General features: G+C 42.5%; 1 protein-coding gene across 1 annotated transcript in view; it reads left to right on the forward strand.

Moving 5' to 3' along the window:
• Positions 1-14,138, forward strand: part of SLC26A9 (solute carrier family 26 member 9) — a 66,042-nt gene that overhangs the window by 49,909 nt on the left and 1,995 nt on the right. The window contains exons 17-19 of the mRNA XM_018557257.1: positions 4,763-4,817; positions 12,243-12,388; positions 13,399-13,473. Of these exons, the coding sequence (XP_018412759.1) occupies positions 4,763-4,817; positions 12,243-12,388; positions 13,399-13,473 (276 nt within the window). The remainder of the gene's footprint in view (positions 1-4,762; positions 4,818-12,242; positions 12,389-13,398; positions 13,474-14,138) is intronic.

Raw genomic sequence — 14,138 nt, forward strand, 5'->3', positions numbered from 1 at the left:
AATGGCTATAAAGATTACAGGCCCAGATTAGCAGGCATCTGTTTGCTTTGGAATGTTGAGATGGCCTAAACAAAATTCAACCTATCGGTGTTAGGGCAGACTGTTGTGATTTGAACTAAGATTTTCAGCAAAATGTGGCGACGATGGAATTTTCAAATCAATATTCAGGTGCTATGACAGTAATACCATCCCAAAGATAACAAGCATGACAAGACATTCAACTCACCCCCACCTCTCTCCTCTGTAATGGCCCATATGATTAAGGCACCTCCCATGTGATTACAGTGCATGCACTATTTTGTCAACCGCAACACACAGTATTTGCGGTACCATGCATTGCGGAACGGCTGATCACACTGCGAAAGGTGCATTTGAGGTGCCATTCAAATGAATGTACTGTAATCGCACGGGAGGTGCATGGTACCGTACAATTAACGCATGGAGGTGGTGTGAAGAGGCTCTAAGGCAGGAGGAGGAGGGAAATCGATGGACAATCATTTTGGAGCTTAACATACTTTTTGCAGTGATGAAGAAACGCACCGCTCACCCCATACAAATGCACTGCTCACACTGCAGAAATGCACTGCTCAAACTATACATCCTCACTGCTCACACTGTAGGAATGCACTGCTCACACTGTACAAATGCATTGCTCACACTGCTGACAATGTACAAACACACTGCTCACGCTTTTAGTAACGTACCACTCACACCGTACAAACGCACCACTCGCACTGTAGTAACACACCAATCACACCACAGAAACGCACATCTCACACTGTAGAAACACACTTCTCACGCTGTACATCCGCACTGCTTACAATATTGAAACACACCACTGACACTGTACAAAATGCTCTGCTCAAACTGTAAAAATACACTGCTCACTTTCTATAAATGCACCACTCAAACTGTACAACTGTACTGGTCACACTGTACATTCACACTGTACAAATGCACCTGTCACAATCTGCACACAGACCACTTATTACATTGTGTTTGTGTGTAATACAATTATTTTATTATTGAGTTTATAAACATTTTTATGGCCAGAAATATAAATCATACACATATACACACTCTCTATATACATACACACAAACAAATATATATGGGTGTGATTATTTTTTTTTTCTCTAGAGATTGTTGTAAACTGGAAATAGTATTGGTAATTTAGAGCAGTATAGAGGACATTACAGTGATGGTAGCTCATAACAGTGCTTTAGTGAGGAGGAGGGAAGAGGAAGGAACCAGCAGTGAATAGGGGTGTGTGCAATAAGAGAGGTTTCCACTCTGCCTCATGGGAGTTGTAGGCAGAGAAAGCGGCGCATGTCACCAGAAAGAACGTGCACTGCTCCCAGTAGGTGACCGGAAGTGTGAGAAAGTGAAGAGCAGCTAGAGCATGCAGAAAATACTCTAAACAGATTAAAATAGTAAGACTTCATTTTAACACAAAAACAAATGCAGCTTTGAAGAATGTTCATTGTGCAGATGTGTGAGGAGCGAACAGCTGAAGTTTTTTCTTTAAAGAAAATGTAACACCAATAATGTATAAGTGTTCCACCTGCCAAAATGATCTTTTTTCTTCATAAAACTCACGTATATAGTGCCTTGTGAAAATAGTCACTCCCTTGGTGGTTTTACCTGTTTTATTGCATTACAATCTGGAATTAAAATTAATTTGGGGAGTTTGTACCAAGTGATGCACACAACATGCCTACCACTTTGAAGGTGCAAAGCACTTATTGTGACACCGACAACAACAACCAAATATGGCCACTGTTTTTCAGCTGCAAAGAGGCTTCAGTTGCCTTCCAATCACTGTTGTGAGAAAGATATGATTGTGTTCTTTGGACCAATCATGGATCCTCATGTGAGTGAATGGGAGAAACTAGGATATAGATGGATAGGCTGGAGCCAGCCACAGAAATTCACTGGGTAACTTTGACTGGAACAAAAAGGACAACAGTAAGCCATGACAAGAAGCCATTTTCCTGACAATGCTCATTTGCCACACTGTTCAATACGGAATTTGTAGAGCAGCAACAACCAAAGCTAAGTGACTTTTTAGTGTATCCTCTTATCATGGCCGGAGGGCCGAAGAGCATCACGGGACTGGTGCCGATGGTTCTGGTGGGCTTTTTTATGGAAATGGCCACTGTTACTGGGGACCTCTTCCTCTTGACCGGGCTGTGATTTGTAGTCTCTCTACAGCTTGTAGTCAGTGGTGGACCGCCAGGGCCCGATTGCAGCTGCGGCCCTGGTAGATCTGCCACTGACTCCAAGCTGTACGGGGACTTCAAATCTTAGCAATACATTATACAGCAATGCAGAATACCGCCAACTATATAGGACTACAAATCCCAGTAATACATTACACAGAAATGCAGAATTCCACCAGCTATAGAGGACTAAATCCCAGCAATAAATTATACAGCAATGCAGAATACCACCCCTAAGTACAGAGGACTACAAATCCCCGTAATGCATTACATAGCAATGCAGAATACCACCAGCTATAGAGGACTACAGATCCCAGCAATACATTGTTAAGCACTACAGAATAATATGAAGCTACATACTCTGTGTTCCTCCGAGTTCATGGCCCGATGTCCCCAGAGTCTCAGGGGAGCTGTGCAGGGTTTAGCGGGGCTGTGCAGGCTCTCAGAAGGCTGTTCAGGTTCTTAGCCTGGCCACGATTGGGGTCGGGTTGGCTCGGCCGGGCCTATTTGCAAGGGCGGGACTGGAGCAGGAGCTCCACCCGCCCCTATCTCTTATAAAAAAAACATTGGCAGCGTGTGCAGGTGCTGCATCCATGAACTACAAAGTAGTTCATGGATGCAGCATTTTTGTATAATGTAATTATGTTAAATACTACTTCTGTGTTCATTTCCTTGGTTTTACAACAATCAGGTAAAGAAATAGCTCTGAGAGTTTGCAAATCAAAACATGTGGCCACAAAAAAGTAATTGTTAAAAGAAAAAAAAATAATACATATTTGGAGTTCTCTAAAACAGCATGTGGCAGACTCCTCAAACATATGCAAGAGGGTTCTATGTTGAGATGAGGCTAAAACTGAGCTTTTTGTCCATCATAGGAAACATTGTGTGTGGCGTAAACACAACACTTCACATCACCCTGAGAACACCATCCCCACAATATAGCTTGGTGATGCCTGCATCATTCTTTGGGGATTCCTTTTATTAGCAGGCACTGAAAAACCAGTCCGGATTGAAGGGGAAATGGTTGAAACTAAATACAGGGCAATTCCTAAAGAGAACCCGTTTCAATCTGCCACAGATCTGAAACTGGGACAGAAGTTCTAAATACTAACTACAGAGGTATAGTCAATAGATATAGAGTATTCAATCTGTAATTGGATACAAAACTGGCTTAAAGACTGTATTCAGAGAGTTGCGATCAATGATTCATACTCTGAAGCAGATCTGAATGTGATTGGGCATCTATTTGGCAAATTAGGTTTATAGTTGATCAATGTAAAAGTTATGCACTTTAGGGGGAGTATGTTTGGGGGAGTCAATGGTGGAGAAAGATCTGGGTGTACTGGTAGACCATAGACTCAATAATAGCATGCAATGTCAAGCTGCAGTTTCTAAAGCAAGCAAAATACTTTCTCGTATTAAAAGGGGTATAGACCCCAGAGATAGAGACATAATCCTGCCTCTGTACAAAGCATTAGTAGGACCTCATCTGGAATATGCAGTTCAGTTTTGGGCATCATTTCACAAAAAGGATGTTGAGGAACTGGATAAAGTGCAGAGTAGGGCATCTAAACCCATAAGAGGCATGGAGGAGCTCAGCTATGAGGAAAGATTAACTGACCTGAATTTGTTCTCTCTGGAGAAGAAGCGATTAAGGGGGGAAATGATTACTATGCATAAATGGTCCATATAGTGAGCTTGGTGCCAAATTATTCACTTTAAAGGTCACTGCAAAGGACAAGGGGGCACTCTTTGCGTCTGGAGGAAAAGATGTTTAACCTTTAAATACGGAAAGGATTCTTCAGTTAGAGCTGTGAAAATGTGGAACAGACTCCCCCAGGAGCTAGTTCAGTTAACTGTTTTAAAAAACATCTGGATGTATTCCTAAATGCACAGAATATTACTGGATATCGAGTTAATATAGGTATATTAAGCATCAGAGATGGTTGATCCAGGGAATATCCAATTGCCTTATGGGATCAGGAAGGAATTTTTTCCCGTTGGAGCAAATTGAACCATGCTTAACAGGGTGTATTTTGCCTTCCTCTGGATCAACAGTGGGTATTTGTGGGCATAGCGTTCTGTTTAGGCTTTTCTTTTTTTCTCTATAGGTTGAACTCGATGGACTGTCCTTTTTCAGCCTGACTATGTAACTATGTAGCTAAATATACTGTTAGCTACACTGGTGTGGTTTAAAGAGAAACACTGTTGTGTATATCAAATGGTACAACCCCCCCCCCCAAAAAAAAAATATATAATACATTTTAAAATGCAATAAAAACATGAAAAACAACAAGGAGGGGCGAATACTTTCACAAGGCACTGTACATAAATACATTTTTCCATAAGCATGCATCTAATGTGAACTGTTTTGGCCTAAGACCATGTGCTTATGCCGTCTCTTAGGGTCACTGGGTCCTGCATCAACATTCTTGTTTTCTCTTCCTATTAAGACTTTAGTGTTAATAGTGATAATTTACATGATAATTTATCATCACATCGGAATGCTTTAACTTTTTTTTTTTTCCCCTTGACACTAGTTATGTTCCAGTTACCAGAGGATTGGGGTAAACTTCTACTTAGCAGATGTACAAGGTAATTAAGCTTAGAAATAAGATGACTGTTGTCCACTCCAGCTAAATAAAGTGAGATTGAGAAACAAATTATATGTATGGGTATTCTGTGACCTTTACAGGCTCCCTGTGATCAACCAATCTCAAGGACAGAATCAGCTATCAGGTGATCAATTAGTTCATTGACATTTTTTAAAAGAGCACAAAATGTGTTGTCATGTGATGTGCACATGCAAGTGCAGTTCTTGTAGTATGTACAAGTATATAAGAGCAGGGAGAAACCTAGAATTGCCAAATAGAAGATTGTTGCATTCAACACATTTTGCAAACTGCAACAACGAGAGAGTAATTTATCTCCTCTTACGTGAATGTTGAAGTCTATAAGTCAGGAAAACAAATTACAACTAAAAGTAAGAATGACCAATCATATCTTCGATATTGTATCTGAAAATCTATGATCTCCAATAGCCCGACATGTTTTATACAACAATCATAACTATTGTACGTAAGTTCCTTCCTTTTGGGTTCTAGATCATGACTAAGGTAGCTCCGAGGTCCCCTTTAATTAAGCACCTTTACCAGAAACCCCAATACCAACCTTAACCAATTAATACACTACACGAAAAGGTGGAGTTTAAATGGCCACTGCATAACATTTTATAAATAACAACCAATAACCGTACTGTATACACAATTGTTTGGTTTCAACGTCCTTAAAATTTACTATAACTCTCTCTCTCTCATATATATATATATATTCTCTACACAGACACGCACACACACACACACACACCAGTATCTGCGGGCACATTTTATACCTGAATGCCCCCAGTCACCATACACCGCCTTGAGGATGTAATTAAATTGCCTGCAGACCCACATTGGTCCCTATTACCCAGTCATAACCATTTGACCTTGCCACCACAGAAGGACACCCACACCACAGATTGGTCCCCTCCCCCTGTCATGTTATCCGACCACAGACCAATGTCGTCAAGGATCCAAACTGCCAAGCCACAGCTGTGACAAACATTCCACAACCACAGAGACCACACCAAGGGCGGGCAGGTGGGAAGTTCCTCTCTTCTGCTGGTCACCAACTTAACTCCCGAGACACATCCTTTCTGACCTCCCTCTGAAGCCCCTCCTGGAAGACCACCATCCTCCAATAATGGTGCATGACTCTCCTCTGACCCCTTTTCTAACTTTAGTTCCCCTTCCCACTCGTCATGTAGGCCTTACGCTTATTCCCTTTTATTCCATAGCTCCAGGCTCCAATCTTATTCATATGATTGAAAGAGGTGGAGATTTTGACAAAATGATTGTTACAATTGGAAAGCAGATGGATTTACAAAATTAAAACAGGATATTCCTCCAGGTCTAAAGGATTCAGTTCACTTTGCCTGCTATCTATGAGACTGTTTTTATGACACCAGGGTGCTCTTTGCACATTTCCACATCATGACATTCAAGCTAATGAGAGTATAATGTCATGACACTCCTTGTGTCCTTAGATGTTGTTATAATGTACGTCGCATGTTGGCAGGGGTGGGATAGTTCTGATTGGAGCATTTAGGGCCCATTCACACCACATTCAGACCAGACTGTTTCCGAACTCAAAATGCACCCTAATGTGTCCCTATGCGATTTCTGGCCTCTTTTCATACCAGCGCAGTACATTCCAGACCATAAAAATACTGCATGTCTCATTTTGTCTGGTTATTAATGCACTTGAACTGCAGGCAGTTTCACACCATTTTCCGGACCAGATCTTGTCCGGAAAATGTTGTGAACCTGCCCTCAGTGCAGTGTTAGGGTCTAACCTGGCACTAAAGGATTGTAACCTTCATGTAAACAGTCCTTAGAGATATGTCAGTGCATCATTTTTTTTTTATATTAAGAGACATATAGCAACAGTTCCCTCCCTGTCTTTTGTTTTCCTATCTTTTACTTTGCAAACATGCCTGGTCTGGCAGAGTACTAGAAAATGAGCAAAGACAGACAATCTGATTAATGAGTGCCAAGCAATGCGTATGGAAACATATGGCAAAAATGGGAGGACATGATTCGTGATTTGATAATATCCAGGTAGAACTGATCAGGGGGGAACCAGGAACAGAATAGGCTTTGTCTACCTCAGGTACAGGTGGTTCAGAGTACAGAGACTGAACCCCAGGTTAACAATATAGTCTCCAACCCATAGCGTGATCAAGCCAGCAACCGAATGCCTGTAACCAGTGTAGACTCTTCTCAACTTCTGGAAGCCCTGCAATGGGTAATTGCTTTGGATCCTTTATCTTACCTGCACTTTCTCGAGCACCTGATCTTTCTCAGCCTTGCATTCTGAAGCCTCTCTCCCAGCCTGGCGCTTGAGAAACTGCAGGTAAGCTAAAGGCTTAGGAAGAATATGTAACGTCTTGAACGGGTACATATTCCTCCCAACTTATGGCCTTCTTAACTGCCCTGATTAGGGGATGACTAAAGGCCCACGGTTACGGTAAATTATCAGCCAATATATCCGCTGGCAAATACTCTGTAACCAACTGCCTTTGGGCTAGAGCGGAACTTGAGGCGGATGTAGCTGTTTGACTTGGCTGGTAACTGACAGTTCATAAAACACTTCAGTCTGTTAAATGAGGCTTCAGACCTCCACACTTAAGTGCATCACACTATGCTACTCATACGGCGATAAACAGACGTATTTGATTCACTATTGGAGTGCATCTTCATATTCTACTTGATATCTACTACGGTTGCCAGCCGTTGACTACCACAGCACCCACCCTTATTTGTTTGGAAACGGCGGTTTCTGAGTGTGATGGGTTCATGGACTTTACGTCGGGTAATTAGACACCAACCATGTCAAGCCTTAAAATTGCGCCTGCGAAATTGCAGAAAATGACTACACCTAAAATTGACCATAGGCGACGTTTTAAAAGCTTTTACCGCTCTTCAGTTTAGTGTCATCAGTGATTAATGGCCCTAGATGTATTGCTCCCACTGCGACGTTCACGGCAATATGTAACACGTGCGGCACAATAGGCGGAATCGTCGTTTTCGCACGTAAACGCACCAGACACGTTTGTGTGTGTATGTATTACTTTTAAAAAAATGGTGTGTTATTTTACATTTCTTTTATTTGTGACTTTAAGCTTCTTTATTTTTCTAAACTTTTTTTATACTTAACTTTATTGCCATCACATAGGGGGCTAAGAAACCCCCTATGTGATAGCTAATTCACAAAACAAATCCTCTTTATGTAGACACCAGGGGTCTCCAAGACCCCTAATGTCACCTAGGGACCCCCAGAGAAACTGATGAAACAGAGACCTGTTTCAGCAGCTTTGCACCGGCATTTGTTGCCGGAGAGTGACACTGATTGTGGAAGTGATGCAATATACATCACTTCCTGCATTTGGGGACCAGAGAGGAGATCAAAGGGAGATTGGGTGTCTCTACTACAAGCGATCGGGTGTCTCTAGAGATGCCCTATCGCTTGAATGTAAACAGCCATCACTGGCTGTTTACATTTCCGAGTTTCCCTACTCGTGTGCATGCTGGGCACAGCGCATGAACAGGGGGAGGGGAAGGACGTCTTAAGATGCCCTCCCACTCCTATAAGGCTCCCGTCTGGACGGTCAGCAATGGCCAATGGATGGGAGGTGGTTAAGCACACATGGAAACTGAAGTGATCTACAGGCATAATAAGAGATATACAAAAAGATTGGCCAGAGCAAGCAGCACTGCAAAGCCATAGGAAAAAAATAGTACATTCACTATTTAAACAAGCTACTTGAAAGGAAAAGGAGAGGATCCTACTTGTCATCTTGTCCGTGCATGTGACATCATTCCAGTGCAAACAGATTCCTGATGCAGCTCAAACACAGTCCCACTGGAGTTACAAAACCAGGAGGCCAAGCAAGTGTCTTCATCATGCCGCCATGATTGAGGAACCATCCAAATATGAAAGGACCCCAAGTGGCCATTTCCTGCACCCCAAACTCTGAAAAATATACAGGGGAAGCTTCCCTTAGAAGGTGTATTTCATGACCTGAACAGAGGGAACTTTGCAACAGGAGAGGCTGAACTTGTGCAACAAGCTGGAAGAAAACCAGCAAAGTGAGGGGAAAAATCCAACATTCTTTTAGAAACGGCATAACTGGCTTGAGCAGCGAGGAACAAAGGAGAATGGTGGCCTTGGGAGGAGCGCTTCATTTTTAGTATAACCGGTCCTGTGATTGGTTGAGGAGTGGAGCTTTAACCATTTGTATGCTGACATGTTGGTGTAAGGAAAAGTTATTGTCACGTTTGTTGGCAAAGGTAATAATTATTGCAGAACACAATATGCAGATAGGTATTTTTCAACTTAAATGTTTAAACATCTGATACAAAAAAAGAAAAAAGTGTATGCAAATCCAGTGAATATATGAAATTGCCCACAAGATGGAGCTGGTGACAACAAATTAACAGTTCACAGTATAGGCATGCAGTAATGTTAATGTGGCACTGGTTGGTTCTTTGGGAAAAGCAGTTCACAGGATGGTAGCCACAGAGTCTATGGGCAACACAACCGGTATAAGAAGAAAATAATAGTTCGTACTTTCCTCGTGCACTTGTTGTAATGGTAGCAAATCACTCTGGATCAGAAGACACATGCTCAGCAGAACTGTAGAGAGATCCGAGGCTTTCGTCAGTGGCAATATGGATGTTCTGGATTGCTGGGAGAAAGCAGCAGTATGGCAGAGGGAAATCCACAGGGAAGGGTAATTTAACGGTTACCAAGATGTAGTAGATCAATAGGATTACCATTGTGAGTTTGAGGTTTTTGTCAGTGGAAATATGGATGTCCCAGATTGCTGAGAGAAGGCAGCAGCATGGCAGAGGGAAATCCACAGCACAAGGTAATGTAACTCTTAAGGTGCCCATACACAGGGGCGTCCCGAGGCTGGGTGACACCCGGAGCGGTAACCGAGTGTCACCCCGCCGAGACGTCACTGCGCATGACGTCACCACGCGCGTGCACATGACGTCATCGCGCACGCGCAGCAGTATTCCGATACCTGCCGGCGACCATCTTGGTGATGAACGCCGGCAGAGAGGAGGGGACAGTCACCCGGTGGGATAAGGTATGCCGCAGGGTCCCCTCCTCTCTCCTGATACTGTCGGGCATTCGGTCCATGACCGAGCGCCCGACTTTTCTGAGGGGGGTGACACCAAAATGACTGAGTCATTTTGGTGTCACCCACCCAATGGTGTCACCCGGGTGTGGGCCGCACCCCCCTTGTGACGCCACTGCCCATACACATTGCGATTATCGTACGATAATTATCGTACGATAATCGGCAGGTGTATAGAAGGCTTGCCACCGTTTATACTGTACGGTCGCACGTCTTTTGTCTAACGAGCATGTTTCAAAACCCGCCGAGAATCGTACGATTGTCGGTGGGTTTGTGACATGCTCGTAAGACAAATGCTGAACTGCCCGTTCAGCATTGCAGTCATCGGCAGCCCGCCCCTTAGCGGGGCGGGCTTTCGATGATCGCAAGTACGATCTGCCTGTCCAAGATGGGCAGATCGCACAAGCTTTTAATTAGCTTACTACCATCTTGCGATGGTTGTAAGGTGTATGCGCACCTTTACCAAGATGTAACAAATCATCAGGATTACCACTGTGAGTTTGATGCTGGATAGAGCTGTCTGCAGGCACAGACAGCAGGAGTGAACTAACATGGAAAAACAGTTGCTGCAGCACAGGTGTGGATGTGAACACCCTTTATATACCTGATGTGGAGAGGTGTGTTTGAGGTTTTAACCCTATATGACCGTATCAGTACTGGAGCTTACCATTAACAATCATACTGTTGTCTATTCATGCATCAAAATTCTCATCATTTATTCATTACAATGCACCTTATAATTCTCAGTATATTGATATAGTAAGACATCTTACAAAATATATCTTGCGCTGATACCTATAACAACTGCTGCATGCACTGAAAAATAGTGACAAACTTGCCCGGGAGCGGCTCGGCGGGTCTCCCCGAAGTGATCTGAGAGAGATTCAGTGGCTTCTAGCCGCTGATCTCTCCTCCGATCACTGGACCCGGAAGTGAAGTGATGATTGTACACAGTCTCCGGCTCTTAGATCCAGGAGATGAAGCTGGGGAAACAGATCTCTGCTTTCTCAGCTTCTTTGGGGTCCCTAGGTGACATTAGGGGTCTGCAAGACCCCTGATGTCTCCATAAAGAGGACCTGTCACACCATATCTGCTATGACATAGGCTGCTTGTTAGCTCCCTATGTAATAGCAATAGGGTTAGTGGAAATAAAATAAAATAAAATAAAAAGTGTTAAACACTTTTAAAAATGAAAGTAACATAAGAAAAATGATAAAATGCGAAATAATTTTTTTTAAGACCCCCGCCCCCCACGTGCACGCACATACACACGCAAACACGCGTCGCTGCGCCTACGTGTGAAAACGACCATTGCGCTACACATTACATATCGCTGCGAACTTCGAAGCGAGAGCAATAATTCTAGCACTGTCATTGACTGTTAGCACTAAACTGATGAGCGGTAAACGCTTTTGAAATGTTCCCTATGGAAAATGTACTTTTTTTGCGGCTTCACGGGCAAACACAATTTTAAGGCTTGACATGTTTGGTATCTATTTACCCGGCGTGACCCCATCTTTTATATTTTACCAAAAAATTGGGTATTATGTTTCTGTGCACTAAATTTTCATTTAGTTTATTTTTTCCTAAAAATACGGGTTTGATAAACATTTGTGCAAAAACCGTGCAACGTAAAAAATTGCACCTAGCATTTTTTATTCTACAGGGCCTCAGCTTTCAGAAAATATATCATTGTTGGTGGTCTGAAGCTGTTTCCTATCCAAAAATTTATATTTCATCATGTGTGAGCAAATAGCAGGAAAATGCCCCGGATGGCAAGTGGTTAACAATAGGTCTCCCAGGGGGGCTGTCTAAACTTTTATGAATTTTTGGGAGATGGCAAATGATTGGTATGACATTACAAAGGAGCAAATTTACAGTGCAGTCAAGGGTCCCTATTAGTTTACAAAATCATAGCACTGTTTAGAGAAATTGAGCGTCGTTTAAATTACATATCCGTAAATAAAAGCGCAGCTTCCACAAAGCCTGGCCAAAAAAGTAGCAGTCAGCGTTCCACACCATCCTGCATATAAGCTGTCACCGCAGGGAGAAGTTGATAAAGTAAAGGCAAACAGACAAGCATAAGTAGGCCGACGACATGACATGCTTACTGTTACTGTTGTAGGTGTTCCTGGTGCGTTCAATTGTTATGGGAATTTATACAAACTGTCCTTAATTTGCAAATGTGTTTGTTGTTGTCTGTTGCAATCTTATGAATAAAAAATGCATTCCACAGGATTGCAGTTTTTCACACAAGTGTTCTGTTTCAGCTCAAGTATATGATGACATTAAACAAGGAGGAGTTTTTGTTGAAGGAGGCCTCAGTCGTGACCATATATTTATCACTGTACATGACGCTGTGTTATATGCATTGGCCAACTATACTGGAACAAGGCATGAAGCCTACACAAAGGAGGTAAGGGGTCTGATGTTTATTTGCTTGCGTCAAATAATTTAGTTTATTGATCTTTAAAAAATAATTTTTCTTTTGTTTTTTACAATAAATTGGCAACATATTACATTATAGTTAAATAATTTGTAAAACTGTGCTCAACATTTTGGGCCTATTAACACCAATGCACAATCATTACAACATGCTTGGTATGCACACAGGCAGATATTAATCTGCCCTTTCAGTTTCCCTTTAAAAACACTCTAACTTGCAATGCATAGGTGTGAATCTGCCACATAAAAAAGAATGGGATTTCTACTTGAAATGTGTTTTTATGCAGCAAAATGCATATGTTTTACTATAGAAAAACAGACAAGTGTGACTAAGCCCTCAAGCTTTCTCCTGGTAACTGCCCCATCAAGGTCATTTAGGAAAAAGGGTGAGTGGTAGAAAACCATTTGCAACATAAATACTCTGTTATAAAAGGGAATTTGAAAGTTAGCTTCAGTGGTCTCTTAAGGCTGGGTTCACACCTGGGCGTACGGAATATGCGCGGTTGTCACGCGCTTTTATCGCGATTTGCGGTAAAAGAAACACGCGACAAACGCATGTTTCCGAGGGCTATGCGGCTGTATCCTAATGGATACGAATGGCAAATACGCCCCAAAGAAGCTCCTGTACTTCTTTGGGTGTAGGGCGTTTTTCAGGGCGTTCCTACGTGCTGTAAAACGCCCAGGTGGGAACCATGCCCATAGGCAATTATTGGTTTTCACTTCTGAGCGTTTTACAGCGCGTATGAACGCGCTATAAAACGCCCAGGTGTGAACCTTTCCATACAGTGTTTCTTTTGCCCTCTTAATGAACTTGCACCTGTTCACCACAAAGAGAATCTTTCATCCTAAGGACCACCTTTGTTTTACCTAGTAAGCTGATTATGTTGGCATTTGCAGGCATCATGTTGCCCCCCAAACTAAACTTACTGCCAGAAAGCTTGCAAAACACCTATAATAAAAGCTAGCAATTATCTTCTTCAGGGCTCTGGTGACATAGAGATTTGTGTGCAAGATATACAAGATGACATCAGCAAGGATTACCCAAATCTTGAAGAGGTAAGTGAAGAGGAAAACTGAACTGGGATACCGTTTAATTTAGTCTCACTGAAATCAGTTTTCAAATTATTTTCTTGTTATCCAATCATTTTTACAACTTAAAATTTTCAATACAATTTTCTTGTTTTACATTACAAAATGTTAATTGCAAAAACGTAAAAAGCACACACTTTATGATAGTTATCCCAAGAGGCCAAGAGATGAAACACAAAAACACTTGTGTATTTGCATATACAGTATATTGCTTGACTGGGTCATTTGGAATAATTTAATTTACGTGCATCTATTATTTAATAGACCCGTCACCTAAAAGAGAACCTGTCGCCACTAATATGTGATCACATAGGGGGCTTGTGAGCAGTCAGCTTTTACTGAAATTTTGGATTTGATAAGAGTTGCACTAATATCATACGACATAAAAATTTGTAACTGCCACCATTTTATTCTTGGGTATCACACAGTATTCGCTGTCACTGTAAACAATGTAAACTCCCCTCACAGCTGAACAGCAGGGCCGGCCTTAGGGGTGTGCGAGCAGTGCGGCCGCACAGGGCGCCATGGCAACAAGGGCGCTGTGCGGCCGACACAGCTCGTCCTGGGGGCGGCTTCTCTCCCCCTCACCGCTGGGCGCTGGCCATCCGATATGACAGCGCTCCCTCCTGCGC

The sequence above is a fragment of the Nanorana parkeri genome, unplaced genomic scaffold, assembly GCF_000935625.1.
Source record: "Nanorana parkeri isolate BGI_ZX_2015 unplaced genomic scaffold, ASM93562v1 scaffold276, whole genome shotgun sequence".
Taxonomy (NCBI): domain Eukaryota; kingdom Metazoa; phylum Chordata; class Amphibia; order Anura; family Dicroglossidae; genus Nanorana; species Nanorana parkeri.